General features: G+C 52.9%; 2 protein-coding genes across 5 annotated transcripts; both read left to right on the top strand.

Moving 5' to 3' along the window:
* Window positions 1–860: 860 nt before the first annotated feature.
* LOC125127592 (ATP-binding cassette sub-family A member 17-like) lies at window positions 861–18,844 on the top strand. Of its 4 annotated transcripts, none has more exons than XM_047780849.1 (5): window positions 861–1,413; window positions 1,892–1,994; window positions 2,949–3,168; window positions 3,916–4,074; window positions 17,937–18,844. In XM_047780849.1, exons 2-5 carry the CDS (start codon window positions 1,935–1,937, stop codon window positions 17,969–17,971), a joined length of 474 nt encoding a protein of 157 aa, XP_047636805.1. In that variant the 5' UTR covers window positions 861–1,413; window positions 1,892–1,934; the 3' UTR covers window positions 17,972–18,844. The 4 variants fall into 4 exon arrangements, 3 of the variants coding, with proteins under 3 accessions (XP_047636805.1, XP_047636804.1, XP_047636806.1); XM_047780848.1 differs by having other exon boundaries at window positions 862–1,407; XM_047780850.1 differs by lacking the exon at window positions 17,937–18,844 and adding an exon at window positions 9,082–9,246 and having other exon boundaries at window positions 864–1,407.
* A 2,178-nt stretch (window positions 18,845–21,022) lies between these two features.
* Window positions 21,023–22,091, top strand: LOC125127594 (phospholipid-transporting ATPase ABCA3-like). The gene is made up of 3 exons (XM_047780851.1): window positions 21,023–21,255; window positions 21,533–21,724; window positions 21,868–22,091. Exons 2-3 carry the CDS (start codon window positions 21,574–21,576, stop codon window positions 22,074–22,076), a joined length of 360 nt encoding a protein of 119 aa, XP_047636807.1. The 5' UTR covers window positions 21,023–21,255; window positions 21,533–21,573; the 3' UTR covers window positions 22,077–22,091.
* Window positions 22,092–24,280: the final 2,189 nt, after the last annotated feature.

Raw genomic sequence — 24,280 nt, 5'->3', positions numbered from 1 at the left:
TGCCATTTCTCATTATGAGTTCTGTATAATTATTTGATTTTTTAAATTATATTCATGTGTTATTTTTACTTAAAATTGTTAAGGACTTTTTTTTTTTTAAGTAAAGAGATCAAATGCAGACTACGGGCTAGCAAACGGGTTGGGACTGTAGTGGCCAACCTTTGCAAGCCTTGGTTTCCTCATCTGCAAAATGGAGAGAATAACACCCCTTGCCCCCGTCGTCACTGGAGGATCCCACGAGGGAGTGCCTGTCAAGGCCTTCGCTCAGTGTAACACTCAGTAACTTTCAGCCGGTGGTACAGTTCGCTGATGGCACCCCTGCGGCGGCGGCGGTGGTGCTGATTGAAGGCCCCTTCCCGAGCTAAAAATTCCAGAGTTCTAGGTGGGTCATATATTTTACTTGGCACTGTTTGCTGGCAGTGAGGAGTTGAACAATAATGCTACCAGGCCTTAGGGACCTCCTAGCCCGAGAGCATATGGCTGCCTGAGAGTAGTTACACTGTGCAGGAACAATGAATGGTGGTCACACAGACATACCTTAGCCTTGGGGCGACAGAGGATGCCCCAGAGTTCAGAGCCTAAGGCATGAATAGCAAGTGACCCACAGCAGCGGAGTGCAACTCCATGACAATCCCAAACCACAAGAAGAGCCTTGCTGAGCGTGGGAGCAGCGAGTCTTCAGGCCTGGCTAGAGCTTGCACATGGGAAGCTGAGCTTGCACAGCAGTCGGACGCTGAAGGCCGCGGGGTAGGGTGCGAAATGATGGGACGTGGCCTTCACACAAGCCCCGAGGGGCCAGAGGGGAGGCCAGAGCTCCATGAAGCCGCCCAGGCGGGGCAGAGGTGGTGGGGCTTTGACCTTGAACAGGAGGAGCGTAGACAGCAACCAAGGACACTCAAAAGATGGCGAGGCTTCGTTTTCTGCTGCTTCAGGCAATGAAAGGAAAACGTGCTTGAGGCCACAGGGCCCTGGGGCTCGGGCAGGAGGCGGCCGTGTGGGTGGACCTGAGGGCATGGTCAGGTCAGGAGGCGCCCACCTCCGGGCGTGGGTGCGGGTGGGTGCGGCGACGGATGCCCAGAAGGAGCAGGGATCTGGGGGAGACCAAAGGCGGGCCGCCGGGCCGGGGTGGGGCGCCCGGGCGGCCTGTGCCTTCCAGGTTCCCGGGAAGGATTCCTTCTGAAGAAGTCAGAGGAGGAGCCTGAGGTCTTCGACCAGAACTACTCAGCGGCAGCTTCCTTCGAAGACCTGGGGAAGCCCACGATCGACCGCGACGGCGCTGTTCAACCACCAGGCGGACCGCTACCCCCGCCGCGGCGCGGGCCCTGCTGGACAACAGCCTCCTCAAGCTGCTGGCCGGGGCCGGGGCTTCCGAGACGGGCCCCACACGGACACACCGGCGAACACCCTGTATGAGTACGCGCAGCCCCCGCCGCCTCCGCACTCCCTCCCTCCTCCTCCGCCTCCGCTCCCCGCCACCTCCGCGCTCTCCCCCCCCCCCCCACCTCCGCTACCTCCGCTCTCCCCCCTCCTCCGCCTCCGCTCTCCCCCCCCCCCCGCCTCCGCTCTCCCCCCTCCCCCGCCTCCGTTCTGCCCCCCCCCGCCTCCGCTCTCCCCCCCAGCCCCCTCCGCTCTCCCCCCCGCCTCCGCTCTCCCCCCCCAGCCCCTCCGCCCCCCCCCACCGCCTCCGCTCTCCCCCCACCTCCGCTCTTCCCCCCTCCCCCGCGCCCACCGCCTCCGCTCTCCCCCCTCCTCCACCTCCCCTCTCCCCACTCCACCGCCTCCTGCTTCTTTGGCTTCTTGTTTTAATGGCAAATTGTTGTTTTAGGCAGCGCTTGCTGTGAACAGTTCTACCTAAAGGGCTCCCTCCTGCCTCATATCCTACCTTTTGCAGGGGCCCTAAAGGACATGTCCTCGTCCTCACCTTGCTCTTTGGAATGGCTTTCCTGTCCAGCTCTGTTTCCATCTTGACGGTCAAAGAGAGGCGCCTCCAGCAGGTCCGGTTCATCGGTGGCCTGTACGTGGCTACATTCTGGCTCTCCGCGCTACTTTGGGACCTCCTGTCCTTCCTCGTTGCCACTCTGCTGCTGCTGATGAGCTGCGTGGTGCTGGGGCCCTTCCCCTGCACCGCATGGGGTGGGCGGGGGGCGGTGGGGCGGGGGGCTGGCCCTGGGCCCCCCGCAAAGAAGCAGAACTCAAGCCGAAACCTGGCAGGCAGCTCCATCCCCGATTGGCAACCCGGGATGTGAAAGCACCTTTATTGCTCCAGCATCAGGAGGCGCAGAGGGGCCTGCTTTAGGGTCTCTTAGCTGTGGCTTCCCCAGAACTGCTGTGACAAGCTGATAAAAGACAGTGCCCTGGGGACACGGGTTTCTAGTGCAGAAATCGCTCCCAGGGTACTGAGGGGGCAAGTCTTGGGTGGTGACTGAGCCGTGCGGCTCCAGGGTCCCTGCTTCATTTGCGAAGAACAGGTCACGCACGTCTTCCTTTTTCCCGCCTATGTGTTTTATAGATGTCTCTGAGCCCCTGACCTCCCTGCACTGGCTGCCGGGGGCAGAGCCAGCTATCTCTGCACTGCTGGACAAGCAAGTGGAGGGAGCTGCCTGTGGAGTACTGCTAACACATTATTTAACTGATTTTATTTTATTTTATTTTTATTTTTAGGGCCGCACCCAAGGCATACGGAAGTTCCCAGGCTGGGATCCAATCAGAGCTACAGCTGCCAGCCTACGCCACAGCCACAGCAACGCTGGATCCTTAACCCTCTGAGCGAGGCCAGAGCTCGAACCCGCAACCTCATGGTTCCTGGTCGGATTTGTTTCCACTGCGTCACAGCAGGAACTCCTACCTGATTTTAAACTTAAAATGATCCTATCCTTTCTCTAGTGCTTAAGACAGATGTCTCCAGTGCTTAAGACAGATGTCTCCTAATTCTCCCCCTTTCCCCCAAGGTGGTGTTTTTGTGCTACACGGAAGAGGCATTTATACAGCAGGAAAGCGTCCTGGCTGTTACCTTGATGCTAATGCTTTGTGCCTGGGCTCCCATCCCCTCCATCTGCCTGAGCAGCTTCTGCTTCGACTACCCGGGGAGCGCCTGTGCTGAGCTCATCGTCACGCTCACTGTCTCGAGCACTGGCTCCCTTGTTCTCGTCACCGTCACAAGTGAAAAAGGTGAGGACTGTCGTGCCTACACATCACGCAGCGTTCACGCTCCTGCCAGCAGCCACAGAAGTCGTGCCCACAAAAGCGTATGTCTGGGCCTTCCCTGGTGGCCTAGAAGTTAAGGGCCTCACCCTGGGTTGTTACTGCTGTGGCATGGGTTCGGTCCCTGGCCCGAGAACCCCCACGTGCCACAGGTGCAGCCCGAAAAAAAGTGTGTGTCTGCCCGAGGCCTGACGAGGCTCTTTTCGGCAGAGAAAGTGTCGGTGACCCAGGCATGCATCTCCAGGAGGACTTCACAGCTCATGGCAACACAGATCCCTGATTCCCTGAGCAAGGCCAGGGGTCAAACCCACATCCTCATGGTTCCTAGTCCGTTTGGTCTCTGCTGCGCCACGACGGGAACTTTGCAGCCACGCTCTCGATTTCCCAAGTGCACCAAGCTCTGTCTCCTTTATCTGCATAAATAATTGAAATAAAAGCAAAATGACAGGTTCAAGAAGCACTGCAAAAGAAAACTCCTTCAGGCGTGGAGGTTGGGTGGCCTCAGAGGCAGAGGGTGCACTGGGCATCAGGGGGAACTCGATTTCTGGTCTCGGGCCCGGGAGTGTGACCTGCAGTGGCAGATAGAGCAACAGAGAGAGGTGACAGATCCTTTGAATAGGATAAACAGCGGGTCCGGGGAGTTGCTGGGGGAGTGCCCTCTTCTTCCTGAAAGAAGAGTTAGTGATTTTTTTTTTTTTCTCTCTCCCCTCACAGATCTAGGCTACACGGTCGTCTCAGAGTCCTTGGACCACACGTTCCTACGGCTTCCAGGCCACTGCCTGGGCATGGCTTTCTCCAACTTATGTTATAACTTTGAACTACGCAAGTTTTGCAGTGCCAAGAGCCTGAACCAGACTGAGTGCACTCAAGTTTGTGAGTATCACAGATAGAATTTGTTCATTCCATTTTTCATTGAGCTGTAATTCACCCTTTTAAGGTGTACAATTAGCTGGGTTTGGGTAGATCCCCAAGGTTGTCCAACCACGGCCACCATCTAATTCCAGAATGTCTTCATCCCCCCCCAAAAGAGATACTCTGTCCATCAACAGTCACTCCCAAGTCCCTTTTCCTCGAAGCCCCTGACAACCAATAAGCTCCTTCCTGTCTCTGTGGATTAGCCCATTCTGGACGGTTCGTGGACGTGGAATCTGGCTGCCTCCGTCTGGGTTTTGACTTTTAGGAATAACTCTGTTGTGGACATTGACATACGGGTTTTTGTGTGAAGCTATTTTCAGCGCTCTCGGGTGTCCAGCTAGGAGTGGGTGCGCTGGTCTCACAGTGACTCGATGTTTAGCTTTTTGAGGAAACACCAAACTATTTACCACGGCAGCTGCCCCGTTTTGCATTTTACCAGCCACACGGGAGAGCCCCAGTTTGTCCACCTCCTTTCGAACATCTTTTAAAATTAGTTTTTTCCAGAGTTCCCGTCGTGGCGCAGTGGTTAACGAATCCGACTAGGAACCATGAGGTTGCGGGTTCGGTCCCTGCCCTTGCTCAGTGGGTTAACAATCCAGCGTTGCCGTGAGCTGTGGTGTAGGTTGCAGACGCGGCTCGGATTCTGCGTTGCTGTGGCTCTGGCGTAGGCCGGAGCCTACAGCTCCGATTCGACCCCTAGCCTGGGAACCTCCATATGCCGCGGGAGCGGCCCAAGAAATAACAAAAAGACAAAAAAAAAAGTTTTTTCCTTAAACTGCGATAAAATTTCTCTTACCATTTTGACCACTTTAAAGCGTTCAGGAGTGTCCGTCGTGGCTCACCAGTAACAATCCCCACTAGGAACCATGAGGTTGCAGGTTCAATCCCTGGCCTTGCTCCATGGGTTAAGGATCCGGCATTGCCGTGAGCTGTGGTGTAGGTCGAAGACGCGGCTCGGATCCTGCATTACTGTGGCCGTGGTCCAGGCCGGCAGCTACAGCTCCCATTGGACCCCTAGCCTGGCAACTTCCATGTGCCGGGAGTGCAGCCCTTAAAAAAAGACAAAAAAAGAAAGTGTACAGTTCAGTGGCATTAGGTGGATTCACACTGTCGCACACCCATCACCACCATCATCTTGCAAGATAGAAAGTGAACCCGTGGCTGCCTCCCCATGTCCCCACGCCAGCCCCAGGCAGCCAGCCCTCCTCTTCCTTTCGCCGAGTCTGACCGCTGCGGGCACCTCACACGAGACAGGGTTGTACGAGGAAGTTACCTAATGTGTGTAAAGCATGAGGAGAAGCTTGCAAAGTCACCTAAAGTTGGATGGCCCTTGTTTCTCCCGCGGTAGTAGAGGGGTACGTGGTCCGAGAACATCTACGCCTGCGAGCCCCTCGGGACGGGCTGGCGCCTGACCGCCCTCACCCTCTCAGGACCTGTGTCCGCATCCCGCTTCGCCTCCTTGAAACCAGTGGCCTGCGGGAACTGGAAGCCAGGTTCTGTGGCTTCCACAGGGAGCACACGTGGTGAGTGGGTCCAAGTGTAAGTCTCTGAGGACAGGTCAAGGGCAGCTGCACAGCTTCCTTCCTGCAGTCTGCAGGGGCCTGGAGACCTTCTAACCCACCCTCAGGGCAGAGAGGAGACGGCTGTCCCCAGGACCCCGGGGACCCGATGGGAGAAAGGCGAGGCATGTGGGCCAGGTCAGCTGAGGAGAAACAAGACTCTAAGACAAAAAAAAAAAAAAAAAAAAAAGGAGTTCCCGTCGTGGCTCCGTGGTTAACGAATCCGACTAGGAACCATGAGGTTGCGGGTTCGGTCCCTGGCCTTGCTCAGTGGGTTAAGGATCAGGCGTTGCCGTGAGCTGTGGTGTAGGTCGCAGACGCAGCTTGGATCCTGCGTTGCTGTGGCTCTGGCGTAGGCTGGTGGCTACGGCTCCGATTGGACCCCTAGCCTGGGAACCTCCATATGCCACGGGAGCGGCCCAAGAAATGGCAAAAAGACAAAAAGACAAAAAAAAAAGACTCTAGATTCCTGAAACGAGTCACCATGGAAGACCTCCTCCCCTCGGTCCTTCAGGAGCCGGATAGGAGAAGGGTCTGTGGTGCCAGCTCTTGAACATCTTCCCGAAGCAAAGCGCTCCCACCTCCGACCGCCCTGACCAAAACTCTGTAGAAAGTGGGATTTGCAATAGCTTGACACCTCTAGGCTTCACGTCTTTTAATTGTCCTTAAAAATCCAATGCCGTGTGACACGTCCTGGTCCACCACAGCATGGTCGTTCCCACAAGCCTTCAATCCTGCCTGTGGCCGCCCCTGAGGACAGGGGCAGGGGATGTCATACGGGAGCTGAGCGCTGCCAGGGCACCTTCAAGGCCTTCCCAGGGGGACCCAGTCGCTGGGGTCCCCTTGATCTCTCCCTCCGACCCTTGCAGAAGCACTCACACCTGCCGTCCTTTGTCTTGGGAAAGCAGGTGGCTTTGCAGAGCGCCGAGTCCATGCCTAGAGATCAGATGTGGAAGAGGAGGCAAAAATGATGGGGGCTTATTCAGAAAAACCGTGTAAGAAAAACCCCCTGGTCCTTAAAGAAGTATCCAAGGTAAACCCCTAGGTGGCTTAAAAAAGAAAGGCCGTTACTCGTTACTCGTGGGGCCCTTCGCATGAGGAAGCAGCTGCCAAGGGCTCCGGGATCTGCCCACCGGCTTGGAAAACAATAGTACCCGCTTATCAGCAGGTTTGCCTTCTGAGGTTTCAGTTACCTGCGACCAGCCATGCTCCAAAAAAAGTAAATGAAAAACTCCAGAAATACCAGCTCATACTTTTTTTGGTTTTGTTTTCTTGTTTGTTTGTTTTTGCTTTTTAGGGCCGCATCCTCGGCATATGGAGGTTCCCGGGCTAGGCATCAAATTGCAGCTACAGCTGCTGGCCTCTGCCACAGCCACAGCAGTGCACAATCTGAGCCACGTCTTCGACTTACACCACAGCTCACGGCAACGCGGGATCCTTCACCCGCGGAGTGAGGCCAGGAATCGAACCCGCAACCTCATGGTTCCTAGTTTCTGCAGCACCGCAATGGGAACTCCCTCAGCTCCTAAGTTGTAAATTGTGTACTGTGCTGAGCAGTGTGATGAAATCTTGAGCTGTCCCCTCTGTCACTTTGTTCAGCTTATCCACCCTTTAGTCACTTAGTTGCTGGCTCAATTATCCGATCAACTATCATAATATCAAAGCACTTATGTTCAAGTGACCTTGATTTTATTTAACAATGAGCCCAGAGCCCAAAGGCAGTGATACTGGCAATTTGGACATTCTCTTACTGTGCCTAATTTATAACCTAAACTTTGTCGGAATTCCCACGGCGGCACAGTGGGTTAGGGATCTGGCATTGTCTCTGTGGCTGTGCAGGTTCGACCCCCAGCCTGGTGTAGTGGGTTAACGACCTGGCACTGCCGAAGCTACAGGTCACAGCTGCAGCTCAGCTGCGATCCCTGGCCCAGGAATTTCCGTGTGCCATGGGTGTGGGGGGGGGGATTGATTAATTAAACTTCGTCATAGGCACATACACACAGGAGATAAGGTAGTGTGCGTAGGTCTGGTGCTGTCCATGGTTTAAGGCACCCACTGGGGGTCTTGGACCTTCTCTCTGCGGATAAGGGGGAACTGCTCTCCTGGGGTGAGTTTTGGTGGAGAGAAACTCCGAAAGAGGTTTCAGACCTCGGGGAACTAATCCCGCCTGAGCTCCTTGGTTCACGGGCCCAAAGACGCAAGTTCGCCCCTTGGCCCTCGTTGCCTCTCCCGGGGTCTCCTGTGAGACAGGAAGCCCTGGGATGGGAGGGGCCCCAGAGCCGTGAACCCCAAGAAGCCTTGAAGGGCGGACATGGTGGAGCCTCTCCTGAATCTAGAAGACAGTTTTTAGAGGAGCCGAGGTGAGGGAATCAATAGACTAAGCCTGGTCAGCGTACCTGAGAGCCCCGGCGGGACGGTGTTCAGAGACCCTGCAGGTGTGCAGACACTTGTATTTTTTTTTTTTTTGTCTTTTTGGCATTTCTTGGGCCACACCCTTGGCATATGGAGGTTCCCAGGCTAGGGGTCCAATCGGAGCCGTAGCCACCGGCCTACACCAGAGCCACAGCAACGCAGGATCCAAGCCACGTCTGCAACCTACACCACAGCTCACGGCAACGCCGGATCGTTAATCCACTGAGCAAGGCCAGGGACCAAACCCGCAACCTCATGGTTCCTAGTCGGATTCGTTAACCACTGCGCCACGACAGGAACTCCAGACACTTGTATTTATAGACAGAGACAGAGTGACAGAGAAAGGAGGAGTTGTTTCCCTGTAGATACTGGAGCTTAGGAAACGCCGTCCAGATCAGCTTAGGCAGCGTCGAAGGGGTTTCCTTGGCTTCAAAGACAGAAGGGACGCCGCTCATCTTAGGGAACTGGTTCTCCGTTTGCAGGGGCGGGAGGCGAGGAAACCTCCCGAGCCCTGCCGAGAGTAGCCGCTGGGAGGGGATGGCGCGTTGGAGCCCCAGGCCGAGGGCAGCTCCTCGACTCAGAGCTGCTGTGCGACAGGCACTGGGCAGCTCCAGCCCACTGACCGCGGGCTCCTGGCTGTGTGTCTCCTGTCTTGTGGCCTCAGGGCTACGGCAATGAGGCGCCCACCCTGGCTGTGAACCCGTGTCCCTCACTGTTCAAGCAGAGGCGTGCTTCCGCCTCCATGGAGCAGGGAAGACTTCCATTTTCAAACTGCTGACCGGGGCCGAGCCTGTCACCTCTGGGGACGCCTCTGTCAAGGGCCTCAGTGTCAGCTCTCACTTGGACACGGTGGGCCGAGCCCTGGGGCCAGAGAGGCATGAACCTGGGGGGATGGTATGGGTGTCTCCGGAAGAGGAGGCACTGACACGCCCCTGGGTGTTACCCAGGGTTCGGGAGCGGGGACCAGAGTGGAGCTGACCTTTGAAAATTCCAGGTATTGTTGACGTCTGACTCCCAAACCCAGAGCTACACCTCTTCTCTGGACACCAGATCACACATCGACCTGCTTACTCAACACTGCCTGGGAGACTTCTCTTGTAGCACGGCGGGCTAAGGACCCAGTGCTGTCATTGCAGCAGCCTGGGTTGCTGCTGTGGCATGGGTTCGATCCTTGGCCCGGGAACGTCCACATGCCGCCACAGCTGTGGCTAAAAAACAGAACAAAACACTTCTTGGAATGGCCCTGAAACCCCATGCACCCCCAAAACCATCAGCTGTCCCCATACACCCCAACCTCTTCCTTCCCCGCCCCTGCTCCTTGTGCTCCCTGGGGGTGTGAGTGCGCGCGTCTACTGCTGTCCAAGGTACCACTCAAGACGTCAGGTCAGCAACCGCAGTCCACGCCGCTCCCTCCCAAACAGCCCTGAGTGTGTGCTCCCCGGCCCCCTTCTCTCCACCCCTGCACACGGCTGGGCCGAGGCGCTTCCGAACTCAGTCTTACCTTCCTCGCCTTCCCGGCAGCAGTTCTTTTATTTCTTTTTCATCTCTTTCTCTTTTTTGGCCGCCCTGTGGCATATGACCTTTCTGGGCCAGGGATCCGATCTGAGCTGCTGTTGCCACCGAAGCCACAGCGGCAGCAAGGCCGGCCGGATTGTTAACCCACTGTGCCCGGCCAGGGATCACACCTGCGTGCCAGCGCCCCCAAGATGCCGTCCCCCCTGTTGCACCACAGCAGGAACCCCTCTGCAGCGTTTCTTTTTTCTTTTTTTTTTTTAAGCTCATCAAAGTCTCTTTCATTTATTCAACATATGCGCTAGAACTTTGGGATATTATTTTATCAAAAAAATACCTGTTACCTATTAAAACTACTCTTAGAATTTTAACTTTTTTTTTTATACTTTTTTTTATTTTCCCACAGTACAGCAAGGGAGTCAGGTTATCCTTACATGTATACATTACAATTACATTTTTTCCCCCACCTTTTGTTCTGTTGCAACATGAGTATCTGGATATAGTTCTCCATGCTACTCAGCAGGATCTCCTTGTAAATCTACTCTAAGTTGTGTCTGATAAGCCCAAGCTCCCGATCCCTCCCACTCCCTCCCCCTCCCACCGGGCAGCCACAAGTCTCTTCTCCACGTCCATGATTTTCTTTTCTGAGGAGATGTTCATTTGTGCTGGATATTAGATTCCAGTTATAAGTGATATCATGTGGTATTTGTCTTTGTCTTTCTGGCTCATTTCACTCAGTATGAGAGTCTCTAGTTCCATCCATGTTGCTGCAAATGGCATTATGTCATTCGTTTTTATGACTGAGTAGTATTCCATTGTGTATATAGACCCCATCTTCCGAATCCAATCATCTGTTTATGGACATTGGGGTTGTTTCCATGTCCTGGCTATTGTGAATAGTGCTGCAATGAACATGTGGGTGCATGTGTCTCTTTTAAGTAGAGTTTTGTCCAGATAGATGCCCAAGAGTGGGATTGTGGGGTCATATGGAAGTTCTATGTATAGATTTCTAAGGTATCTCCAAACTGTTCTCCATGGTGGCTGTACCAGTTTCCATTCCCACCAGCAGTGCAGGAGGGTTCCCTTGCAGCGTTTCTTAGTGCAGACCTTCCCTTCTGCAAGTTCTAGGCTCCCTTTGTTGACTTCTTCAGTGTTCCCTCTGTCTGATGCTCGGTCCTGGGCTCCTTTGGCAGAGCCTCTTCATCTCGCCCCTCAGCTTGTGCTGTTCCTCGGGGCTGCAGCATCAGCCCTCTGCCTTCTCACTATGCACACACTGTCCCACCGCCTCATTCACCTGCAGACTCCCATTATCTTCTGTTTGCTGATGTCTCCAAGTCGCCGCGTCCTCAGCCCAAGCCCAGTCCTGTGTTTTAAACCTGCAGACCCAGCCTTGCACAAACATCGCCCATTATAAACTCAGATGGAATATGTATCCCTCAAACGTGACCTCTTTCTCGGACTCTACCTCAGTTATTGGCACCAGCTTAATGAAACAGCTTTTGAATGCCTAGTATATGCCAACAATTGTGCGAGGCCCAGGGATCCTCACCTGCAAGGAGCACGTGCTCATGTGAACAAGCTGTTGCCAGGCAGTGAGGCACATGTAATGACCGACGTGTGGTCAGTACGCAGTGGAGTCAATGACAGGTGTATAGACCCATCACATGGAGACGTAAAGTCCTGCAGCCTGAACCCTGCTGGCGTCCAGAAGTTTATCTGATCGGCTCTACTGTCCATAAGCAAAGTAAAACTTAGAGAGAAAGCAGTAGAACCAACACAGGCTAGTTCCAGAATCCACACGCTTCATTTTCACTCTCCATCCCCTTCTGGGGAGCATAGCTTGGGTGAACAGTCATAACCAGTATAAGTCTCTCCTGCCTGTGAAACATTTTCTATTAATTTAAAATTTTTTTTGTTATTTTTATTTTATTCCCTATTTAGGGCTGCACCTTTGGTACATGGAAGATCCCAGACTAGGGGTCAAATCGGAGCCACAGTCACCAGCCTATGCCACAGACACAGTAGATCTGAGCCAGATCTGAGACCTACACTGCAGCTTGCGGCAATAGTGGATCCTTAACCTGCCAAGTGAGGCCAGGTATCGAATCCGCATCCTCATGGATACTGGTCAGGTTCTTAACCTGCTGAGCCGCAAAAGGAACTCCCTAAATTTTTTTGTTATTTTAAAATTATGGGAGTTCTCTTGCGGTGCGGCAGGCTAAAGATCCGGCATTGTCACTGCCGCAGCTTGGGTCATTGTTGGGGCGTGGGTTCAGTCACTGACCCGGGAACTTCTACATGCTGTGGATGTGGCCCAAAATAAAACCCCCAAAACTCAGTACCCACTCATGATTTTTTTTTTGATCTTTTTTTGCCTTTCCAGGGCCACACCCTTGGCATATGGAGGTTCCCAGGCCAGGGGTTGTATTGGAGCTGTAGCCACTGGCCTACGCCAGAGCCACAGCAACGGAGGATCCGAGCCGAGTCTGTGACCCACACCACAGCTCATGTTAACCCACGGAGTGAGACCAGCAGCCTCATGGATCCTTGTTGGGTTTGTTAACCGCTGAGCCACGAAGGGAACTCCCGCATGTGTTTATTTTTGCTTTTGTTTGCCTTGCCTTAGGAGACAGATCCCCAAAAGATACTGCTATGGCTTAGAGTGTTCTCTCTCTCTCTTTTTTTTTTCTAGATGTTTTATGGTTTCGGGTCTTACATTGAGGTCTTTCGTACATTCTGAGTTTATTTTTGTACATAGTGTGAGAAGATATTCTCATTTTTTTCCGTTTTATTGAAGTATGGTTGATTCTCAGCAGTGTGTTAGTTTCTGGTGTCCAGCAAAGTGACTCGTGTGAACGCATGGAGATAGATATGTGCACATGCATATATATCGTCTCTTTCATAGTCTTTTCCACTGTGGTTTATCACAAGGTGCTGAATGGAGTTGGCTGTGCTACGCAGTAGGACCTTGTGTTTATCTATCTTATACATAGTAGGTGGCATCTGAAAATGCTCTGATTCCATTCCTTTACGCGTAGTTGTTCGGTTTTCTCAGCACCACTTATTGAAGAGGTCGTCTTTTCCTCACTGTATATTCTTGCCTCCTTTGTTGCAGAGCAATTGATCTCACGTGAGGGGTTATTTTCTGCACTCGCTACTCTGTTCCATAGGTCTGTGTGTCTGGTTCCATGTGTGTGCCAGTATCATGTTTGATTACTGTAACTTTGTGGTATGGTCTGAAGTCAGGGAGCTTGGTTCCTCCAGCTCTGTTCTGTTTTTTCTCCAGACACTTTGCTAAAATTAAAAAAAAAAAAAAATCACGGAGTTCCCATCGTGGCTCAGTGGTTAACGAATCCGCCTAGAAACCATGAGGCTGCAGGTTCTGATCCCTGGCCTTGCTCCGTGGGTTAAGGATCTGGCATTGCCGTGAGCCGTGGTGTAGGTCGCAGAGGCGGCTCAGATCCCGCGTTGCTGTGGCTGTGGTGTGGGCCGGCGGCTACAGCTCTGATTCGACCCCTAGCCTGGGAACCTCTATATGCCATGGCTACAACCCTAGAACAATTTTTTAAATAAATAAATAAATAAAAATAAACAAATGGGACCTACTTAAACCTAAAAGCTTTCGTACAGCAAAGACAGCCATCAATAAAATGAAAAGACAGCCTACTGCACCGGAGGAAATATTTGCCAGTGATGTGACTTCATAAGGGTTTAATGTCCGAAACTACGTAAACAGCTTATACAACTCAATATCAAAAAAAACAAGCAGCCCCATTGAAATGGACAGAAGACATGCAGGCGGCCAGCAGGCACGTGAGAAGATACTCAGCATCGCTATTCATCAGGGAAATGCAATTCAAAGCAACGATTGGATATCGCCTCACACCTCACTTTTTTTTTTTATGAAGAGTTTATTTTTTTTATTTTACTTTATTTTTTTGTCTTTTGCCGTTTTCTTGGGCCACTCCCGCAGCATATGGAGGTTCCCAGGCTAGGGGTCTAATCGGAGCTGTAGCCGCCGGCCTATGCCAGAGCCACAGCAACGCGGGATCCGAGCCGCATCTGCGACCTACACCACAGCTCACAGCAACGCCGGATCCTTAACCCACTGAGCAAGGCCAGGGATCGAACCTGCAACCTCATGGTTCCTAGTTGAATTCGTTAACCACTGAGCCACGTGGGAACTCCCACCTCATTTTTTTTTGTCATCAAAAAGTCTACAAATAATGGGAGTTCCCATCATGGCTCAGTGGGAATGAATCTGACTAGCATCCATGAGGACGCAGGTTCGATCCCTGGCCTCGCTCAGTGGGTTAAGGATCTAGCATTACCATGAGCTGTGGTGTAGGCCACAGACACAACTCAGATCCCATGTGGTTGTGGCTGTGGTGTAGGCCAGCAGCTACAGCTGCAATTGGACTCCTAGCCTGGGAACCTCCATATGCCACGGGTATGACCCTAAAAAAAACAAAAACAAAAAGACAAAAGAAAACTACAAATAACAAGCGCTGGTGAGCATATGGACAAAGGGGAGCTCTCGTGCGCTGTTGTAGTGCACTGTTGGTGGGAGTGAAAACGGGTGCAGCACTATGGAGAGCAGTATGGAAGTTCCTCAAAAAACTGAAAACAGGAGTTCCCATTGTGGCTCAGCAAAAACAAATCTGATGAGGATCCATGAGAACATAGGTTTGATCCCTGGCCTCGCTCAGTGGGTTAAGGATCTGGCATTGTCGGGAGCTGTGGTGTAGGTCGCAGATGAGACTCGGATCCCACATTGCTGTGACCTGTGATGTAGGCCAGTGGCTACAGCTCCAATTCAAGGCCTAGCCTGGGAACCTACATAGGCCATGGGTGTGGCCCTAAAAAGAACCAAAAAAACCCAAAAACCTAAAAACAGAATTTCAGTATGATCCAGCAATTCTACTTACGAGTATATATTCAAAGAAAACTAAAACCCGAAAAGATACATGCAGCACTATCTGCAATAGCCAAGACATGGAGGCAACCTAACTGTCCATCAACAGATGAGTGGATAAAGAAGATGTGGTACATGTGTACAGTGGAATACTACTCAGTCAAAAAAATAAAAAAGAAATTCTGCCATTTGTAACAACATGGATGGACATGGAAGGTATCATGCTTAGTGAAATAAGTCAGAGAAAAGCAAATGATGTATGTTATCACTTATATGTAGAATCTAAAATATAAGACAGGGAGTTCCCATCGTGGCGCAGTGGTTAACGAACCCAACTAGGAACCATGAGGTTGTGGGTTCGATCCCTGCCCTTGCTCAGTGGGTTAACGATCCGGCGTTGCCGTGAGCTGTGGTGTAGGTTGCAGACACGGCTCGGATCCCGCGTTGCTGTGGCTCTGGCGTAGGCCGGTGGCTACAGCTCTGATTGGACCCCTAGCCTGGGAACCTCCATATGCCGTGGGAGCGGCCCATGAAATAGCAAAAAGACAAAAAAATAAAAAAATAAAATATAAGACAAACAAATGTACATAGCAAAACAGAAACAGACTCACAGACATAGAGAACAAACCTGTGGCTACCAGTGGGGAGAGGGAAGTGGGGGGGCAAGAGAGGGACGGGACTAGGAGTTACAAACGACTACAGATAAAATAAGTAAGCAGGAGTTCCTGTTGTGGCTCAGCGGGTTAAGAACCCAACTAGCATCCATGAGGATGTGGGTTTGATCCCTGCCTTCACTCAGTGGGCTAAAGATCCATTGTTGCCATAAGCTGCAGCATAGGTCTCAGATCCGGCTTGGATCCACTGTGCCTGGGGCTGTGGTGTAGGCTGGCAGCTGCAGCTCCGATTTGACCCCAGCCTGGGAACTTCCATATGCTGCAAGTTCGGCTCTAAAAAGAAAAATAAATAAAATTAAAAAGCAATAAACATATTGTACAGGACAGAGAAATACAGCCATTATTTTGTAACAAATGGCATATAATCTATAAAAATACTGAATTGCTATGTTGTATCATAGCAATTGAAACTATGGTGTAGCAATTGAAACTGAAACTAATACAGTATGGTAAATCAACTATAATTAAAAAAAACTTCAGGGAGCTCCCGTCGTGGCGCAGTGGTTAACGAATCCGACTAGGAACCATGAGGTTGCGGGTTCGGTCCCTGCCCTTGCTCAGTGGGTTAAGGATCCGGCGTTGCCGTGAGCTGTGGTGTAGGTTGCAGACGCGGCTCGGATCCCGCGTTGCTGTGGCTCTGGCGTAGGCCAGTGGCTACAGCTCCGATTGGACCCCTGGCCTGGGAACCTCCATATGCCGCAGAAGTGGCCCAAAGAAATAGCAAAAAGACAAAAAAAAAAAAAAAACTTCAGGATTTCCTGTGATAGCACAGCAGAAACCAGTCCAACTAGTGTGAATATAGATGCAGGTTCGATCCCTGGCCTTGCTCATTGGGTCAGGGGATCCAGTGTTGCTGTGAGCTGAGGTGTAGGTCGCAGACACAGCTTGGATCCCACATTGCTGTGCCGTGGCATAGGCCGGCAGCTGTAGCTCCAATTCGACCCCTAGCCTGGGAACCTCCATATGCCCCAGGTGCAGCTCTAAAAAGAAAAAAAAATTAGCAAACTAGAACTAGAAGAAACAATAGGTTAAAATCACTTGATAAAGGCAGTCAGAAATCTCCATACTTAATAGTGAAGTAATTTGAAGCATCTTCACTGAAGTCACCTGTGGTGGTGTTCTCAGCAGTTCCCTCTGGCCTGGGGACAGCTATCTCCAGGGGAGGCCCCAGCCTGGGAAGGCAAAGGCCCACCTTTGTTGTGTGATGACCCTGCAAACGTTCTTCCCTAGGCAGACACTCCAGGTACATCCCATCACAGCCTGTCACCCCCAGGTGGTGGAGCCCAAAGCTGCCCAGCTGCTTCAGAGGGAGGGGGACAGGGGAGGGGAGGACATGGGTTATCTTTCCAAATTGGCATCGTACCTCTGGTCATCATCTCCTCCAGGGCAGCACCTGAACACGGGTACACATCGGTGGTTTGCTGCAAGTTCATCACAGCAAAAACCTGGAGATATCGCATATGTGCCTGGTTTTTATTTTTATTTGTTTATTTATTTTGGATGCACCCATGGCATGCAGAAGTCCTGAGCGAGGGATCAAACCTGCGCCACAGCGGTGACAACACTGGATCCTTGAACCGCTAGGCCGTCAGGGAACTCCTATGCCTGAATTTTTTATGTAAATGGCCAAGTCAAATCTAGAAACATTCCCTGGATGACTTAAGTAGCCACTAAACAGAGTGAAAATAGATTTGTATTTACTAACCAAGGAAGATCTTTAAGACACAGTGTTAAAAAAAGCAAGTTGGAGTTTGTGGTGCAGCGGTTAACAAATCCGACTAGGAACCAAGAGGTTGTGGGTTCGATCCCTGGCCTTGTTCAGTGGGTTAAGGATCTGGCATTGCTGTGAGCTGTGGTGTAGGTTGCAGACGCGGCTCGGATCCCACGTTGCTGTAGCTCTGGTGTAGGCCAGTGGCTATGGCTCCGATTAGACCCCTAGCCTGGGAATCTCCATATGCCCAGAGAGCGGCCCTAGAAAAGGCAGAAAGACAAAAAAAAAAAAAAAAACAAGTTGCAGGACGATGGTGTCTGGCAAAAATAACCTACTGGGTCCCCTGTGGGGAGCACACGGCCCATGTGAAAGTCTAGAGGTGCGCCCCTGCCTGGCCACAGGGCAAGAGATTCCAGCAACCTTACACAGAAAATCTATTCATGGGTTACATGTCTAATAGAAAATATGGTCTTGGGTTTGGTTTGGTTTTGCTTTGCTTTTTAGGGCCGCACCCGTGGTATATGGAGGTTCCCAGTCTAGGGGTCCAATTGGAGCTACAGCTGCTGGTCTACACCACGGCCACAGCCACGCCAGATTCTTAACCCACTGAGCAAGGCCAGGGATCAAACCCGCAACCTCACGGTTCCTAGTTGGATTCATTTCCGCCACACCACGATGGGAACTCCTAGAAAATATGTTTAAAGGGGGAAAAATGAAGTGTCTTCTGTTGACCATATACTTGGAAGGTGGCAAGAGGCAGAGAGCACTGGGCGCCGAGGTCCCTCCCAGGCAGGTAGGAAGTAAGGGCTCCAGCCCCCCACGAGCTCTCCAGAATCAGCCTGGATGCCCCCAGCAAGCACGGCATCCTGACAGCCAAATGCCCCGGATGGCCCACGCACCCCACAGCACATGTCTGTTCACGTGGCATGGGTGGATGTGCACAGGCAGAGGCAGGGCCTAGCTAGGTGTCTAGCCGCTGCCCAGGCGGCAGCTTTCCTTCCAACACGCCTCCCCCTTGGGCTGTATTCCAACCCCAGGTGCGGCAGCGGATCGGCTACTGTCCCTAGTTTGATGCGCTGCTGGACCACCTGACCAGGAGACTCTGGTCATGCACGCCTGGCTGCGGGGCATCCCCGAGCGCCACATTGGTGCCTGCGTGGACCAAATTCTTGGTGACTTGCTCTTGTACACGTACGCCAACAAGCGGGTGAGGACCTGCAGGTGAGACTGGGGGCCCCCTCAGCCCTTCTCCCTCCAGTCATAAGATGTGCCCTGCTCTTCTCAGTGCCACGGTTTAGGGCTGGTATAGGGCAAGGCCCATCAGCTCCGGGCCTGCGGTAGTCATGTGGTCTGTGCCACTACATGGATTTCAGGGGATGTGCCTCTCTCCTCCCCTGAAGGAAAGATTGGGTCAGTGGCCGGGGCTGCCCCAAGGCACCGCTTCCCCTTGGCCCTGGGCAGGGCCCTGGGCAGTTATGTGGCTGAGGACGGGCAGATGCACCTCACACGTAATTCTCCCTGCTGCTTCCCAGGTGGTCTCTGCTTGTTGGTAGACTTGCATTTCAAGCACACATGACCTTATCCTGCTGTCTGAGACATCTGAGCTCTTGAAGAGCCTGGGGGATTCCTCAGTCTTAGGTTGCCAGTGATCCTAACCCAACTCCAGTGAGCTTAAACAAAAAAGGTCACACATCCCAGAGCTCCCCTCGAGTTGTGGACAGCGCCCCCTGGAGGTGGGAAGCAGCACCCCACTCCTGGGACTGGGAAGTCAGAGGTGCCCAAGGGTCGGATGATGTCACCTTGTCTCTTCCCTCTCTCTTGGCTTCAGTTTCATGCATGTTTTCGAGTTTCCGTGCATCTTTTGATGGTTAAATGAGTGAACATTTCGAAGCTTAGGAATTTCCATCATGGCTCAGTGAAAACGAATCTGACTAGCATCCATGAGGACACAGGTTCAAACCCTATTCTTTCTCAGTGGGTTAAGGATCCGATGTTGCCATGAGCTGTGGTGTAGGTCACAGACACGGCTCCAGTCACAAGTTGCTGTGGCTGTGGTGGAGGCCGGCAGCTGCAGCTCTGATTCGACCCCTAGCCTGGGAACCTCCATATGCCTCAGGTGCAGCCGTAAAAACACACACGAAAAAAACTTGGAAGTTTAGAACAGTGCCTTCTAAGTTGCAAATGCTATGTGTTTGTTTAAAAAAAGTTAGCTACTAATTATTAGAGAAATGCAAATCAAAACTGCAATGAGGTACCGCCTTGCCCCGGTCAGAATGGCCATCATTAGGAGCTCCCGCTGTAGCTCAGCAGGATTGGTGGTGTTTTGGGAGTGCTGGGAGGTAGGTTCCATCCCCAGCCCGTGCACAGTGGGTTAAGGATCCAGTGATGCCACAGCTGTGACTTAGGTCATGACCGCAGCTCAGATCTGATCCCTGGCCTGGGAGCTCCATATGCTGAGGGGCAGCCAAAAGTGAAAAAAATAAAATAAAATAAAATAAAAATCAACTATGCTTTAATTTAAAAAATGGAAAAAAAAAGGAGTTCCTGTTGTGGCTCAGCGGGTAAGAACCTGACTAGGATCCATGAAGATGTGGGGTCGATCCCTGCCCTCACTCAGTGGGTTAGGGATCCGGCATTGCCACAGCTGCAGTGTACATCACAGATGCAGCTCAGATCTGGCATTGCTGTGGCTGTGGCTGTGGCTGGCAGCTGCCGCTCCGATGTGACCCCTGGCCTGGGAATGTCCATATGTCTCAGGTGTGGTCCTAAAAAGATTTAAAAAAAAATGAAAAAAAAAAAACTGAAGAAGAACGAAATAATGCCGTTTGCAGCAACACAGATGGACCTAGAGAATCTCATACCATGTGAAGAAAGTCAGAGAAAGACACGTACCATATAACATCACCCATATGTGGAGTCTAAAATGTGGCACAAACGAATGTATCCACAAATCAGAAACAGACTCACAGACACGGAGAACAAACCTGTGGTTGCCAGGGGGACGGGGGAGGGAGTGAGATCCACTGGGAGTCTGGAGTGAGGAGAGGCAAACTGGTCCATTTAGAATGGATAAGTGCTAAGGTCCCCGCGTGCAGCCCAGGGGACTGTCACCTGTGATAGAACACGATGGAAAATAGCATGTGAAAAAGGATGTGTATATGTGTGTACATAACAATGTGTATATTCGTGACTGCGTCACTTTGCTGGACAGCAGAAACTGGCCTAGCATTGTGTGTGTGTGTGAGTGTGTGTGTGTGTGTGTTCTAATAAAACTAAAAAAAAAATTAAAATTGGAAAAATTTTACATAGAAAAAATGACACGAAAGCAACTTACCTATAAAATAAAAGCAGAGTCACAGACATAGAGAAGAGACTTGTGGTTGCCAAAGGGGAGGGAGTTGGGGAGGCAAGGATTGGGAGTCAGGGATTAGCAAATGCAAACCATTATATGTCGGATGGATAAACAACAAGGTCCTACTATAGAGCACAGGGAACTAGATTCAATATCCTGTGATAAACCATAATGGAAAATAATATTAAAAAGAATATATATAATCACCTTGTTGTACAAAAGAAATTAATACAACATTGTAAATCAACCATAAATCAACTTTAAAAAAGAAACCAACAATAAAAGATCATTTTTTTAAAAAAAGACTAGCTAGGAGTTCCCATCATGGTTCAGCAGAAGCGAATCCGACTAGGAACCATGAGGTTGCAGGTTCTATCCCTGACCTCGATCAGTGGGTTAAGGATCTGGCGTTGCCATGAGCTGTGGTGTAGGTGGCAGACGCAGACGCGGCTCAGATCCTGTGTGGCTGTGGCTGTGGTGTAGGCCGGCAGCTGTAGCTCCGATTAGACCCCTAGCCTGGGAACCTCCTTATGCCACAGGTGTGACTCTAAAAAGAAAAAAAAAAAAGTTAGCTAAAATGGCCCTATGCCCTCACCCCGAGTACCCATAGAGACCCTCCAAGGAGAGTCTTGGACCATGTGCTCACTCTGGATTGATCCCGGCCTAGTGGACAGCACAGTCACAGCGCAGCACTGGGGAAGGGGTCGGCCACGTCAATGAAGACCCCACCAGGAGGTGTGGAACACTTTCTTCATAGAGAAGTTGGAAGAGGGGAGGATCGCACTGCTGGAGACTTGTGATTGCCAGTCACCCAACTGTCCCCTCCGCCCCAGTGGCGGCAACAAGCGGAAGCTGAGCGCTGGCATTGCCCTGCTGGGAGAGCCTGCGGTCATCTTCCTGGACGAGCCGTCCACTGGCATGGACCCTGTGGCCCGGCGCCTGCTCTGGGACACCGTGGTGAGGGCCCGTGAGTCCGGCAAGGCCATCGTCATCACCTCCCACAGGTAGAGCCAGGGTCTCTGTGGGTCAGTGGAGGAGCCAGGACGAGGGCTCTGGGTGGGCTGGGCTGGGAGGAGCTGGGTGGACAGAAGACCTGTTGGCAGCGGGCAAAGACTCTGTGAGGAGAGTCCCCAGACTCTGCCATGTGGGCCACACCCTGAGCCTGGGAATCAGGAACAGCCTGATCTGGGCGCCAGCACGTGCCCGTGTGCCCAGCTTCCGACCCGGAGGGGGGCATCAGCATCCCCTGTGGCTACATGAGGCCTCTGCCCCTCTCCCCAGCATGGAGGAGTTGTGAGGCCCTGTGCACCCGGCTGGCCATCATGGTGCAGGGCCAGTTCAAGTGCCTGGGCAGCCCCCAGCACCTCAAAAGCAAGTTTGGCAGCGGCTACTCCCTACGGGCCAAGATCCGGAGCGAAGGGCAGCAGGAGGCCCTGGAGGAATTCAAGGCATTCGTGGACCTGACCTTCCCAGGTGTGTGGCGCCACACGGATGGCATCTGTGCGTCTGTCCATCCCCGACCCCTGGGGCGAGGGCTACGATTCCGGGGGCGCAGGCCACCCTGCCCTGGCCCTCCCTCCCGGCCCTCACAGGGACACGGTCTCTCCTTCATGCAGGCAGCGTCCTGGAGGATGAGCACCAAGGAATGGTCCATTACCACCTGCCCGGCGATGACCTGAGCTGGGCAAGGGTGATCGCACGCCTGGGCATTGGAGGGAGCACACCTCTGATGGCGCCCATCTTCCTGCGTTCTCTCTTTCGGGGGGAGTCTCACTCAGCGCTGCTGCGACATTCACGTGGATTTCATAAAGCAAGAGACGTCTGAGCTGGAAGGGACCTTGGGGATCAGCTCCTCCCGCCTCTCATTTCACAGAGAGGGGAGCAGCCATGTGCCCAGGGTCGCACAGAAAGCCAGGGACCCTCCTGGAGCCTCTGCCTTCTGGCACCATTCCTAGCCAGCATCCCTTTCCCTGAGATGGCAGATGGCTGAATTCCTTAGGACTAACTTCTTGAGGGGTGGTTTGGGAGCAGCAGGGCTTTGTGACAACCCCAAAGACCCTTCCTCTTTCCACCCCCTGCTGCCTCCTGTCGCCACAGCCGCCTCCTCCCTTCCTGCGGGTGTTCTGCATTATGGAGCAAGCCAAGAGGAAGTGCGCGTTGGAAGATTCCTCCGTCCACCAGACGGCTCCGGAGGAAGTCTTCCTGAGCCTCACCTGCCCGAGGCCCCCCACCCGAAGGGAAAACAGACAAGGACAAGCAAAACCAGCAGGCTCCCGGCCCCCCTCTCCTCCTTCGGCTCCATTTCCCTCCCAGCCCTCCTCCCAGCCTCCCACCCCACCCCACTCTGGGCCTCCCTCCCAGCATCCCCCACGGCTCCCCTCAAAGTCTGCCTTGCTGTAAGAAAGAGTTGTGGTGCCAGGTTAGCCCAGGTGCGCACAGCCTGCCCTGGGCTGCAGGGGGATACGGGGCTGGAGGGGTGGGTGTGGCTCTCTGCAGATTGAGGCCACTCACCTTCGAGGCCTGCTGGAGAACCCCCATGTGTTTCTGTGGAGAAGGGTCCCCTGGAGTCCCGCCTGGGTGGCCGGTGGTCTCATTGAGCCCTGGCCATGGAAGCAGCCTCAGAGAAACACCTGCCATGTCCTGTCAGGGAGAAGCCCTGTGGGTGACCGAAGCGGTGATGAAGCTGTACTTCTGAAGGTAGGCCAGAGCAGAGGTTGACACATTTGCTTCCCCAATGCAGTTTTTCTCTCTTCTTTCTTGGCCACACCCATGGCATATGCAAATTCCCAGGCTAGGGGTCGAATCAGAGCCGCAGCTGCCGGCCTGCACCACAGCCACAGCAACACAGGATCGAGGCCGCGTCTGCAACCTACACCACAGCTCATGGCAACTTGGATCTTTAACCCACTGAGTGAGGCCAGGGGTCGAACCCACATCCTCATGGATACCAGTTGGGTTCGTAACACACTGAGCCACAACGGGAACTCCACAATTTTTCAACTTAATATTGGATTCGTGGGGCTTCATTTGTCCTCTGCCCTGGCCCAGGCAAATGTTCGGGGTGAACCCGTGAACCCTACATCAACCCATGATGTGGGCAAGATGGTTGCCCCCATTTCCCAGAAGCAGCAGCTGAGACTCAGAGATATTCAGCAACTTTCCATGGTCAGCAGTTGCTAGAGCCAGGATTCAACTCAAGTGGAAGTCCTCAAAGTGGGATTCCTGACCAGAAGCAGCCACATCATCCAGAAACTTGTTAGACATACAGATTCTTGGGCCTCACCTAAGATTTATTGAATCAGAAATTTGGGGGGTGAGACCCAGAATCTGTGCTGTGATGCAACCCTGTGTTAACAGGTGCTTGGAGGCTGCACAGGTGTGAGAACGCTGAACTAAGGCCTGTGAGCTTGGACCATCCGGCCTGCGTTGACGGGTGCAGCCGGGCGCCTTTGTCTGCTGAGAAGCAGCCTATCAGATAGCCTTTCTCTCTCTAGAGTGGACACACCAGCCGCTCTAAAAAGCCCCTCTGACCCCTGCTTTGCAGGTTCTGGGAAGGCCACAACGACCGTCCCTGCCCCTACGCCCTGCCTCCGCTCACGGCGGCGCAGCATCACGGCGTGGTCGTGTCCCTGGCTGCCACACCCACTCCATGTGTTTTCCGTGTGGCTGCTCTGAGGCATCTGCCAGCATCCTCTGCCCCCCACTCCCCACCCACCAAGCCTGGTTCTCCCTGTCCCCCAGGACCCCTGGTCTGCCTCTTCCAAAGGCTCCTCTTCCTTCTCCCTGCCTGGTGGGTCCCTCAGCCCCCAGCCCGCCTCTCTCCCTCACTCTCCCCTCTGCACCTGCCACCCTTGGGTTTCTCTCTCATCCACCCCCCTGGCTTTCAACTGGCATCTTATTCCAGCCAGGAACTGCCCTGAGCTCCCAACAGTCTAGACTTTTCCAATGAGTTCTCTCACTCTCCTGAAGCCCAAAGGGAAATGGGCTCTTCTCCCACCCTCTGGACACAGCTCGTCAGCCCACCAGCTC

Source organism: Phacochoerus africanus, chromosome 5, assembly GCF_016906955.1.
Source record: "Phacochoerus africanus isolate WHEZ1 chromosome 5, ROS_Pafr_v1, whole genome shotgun sequence".
In the NCBI taxonomy this organism is placed as follows: domain Eukaryota; kingdom Metazoa; phylum Chordata; class Mammalia; order Artiodactyla; family Suidae; genus Phacochoerus; species Phacochoerus africanus.
The sequence above is the reverse complement of the archived record's forward strand: the minus strand, read 5'-3'. Positions and strand labels throughout refer to the sequence as shown.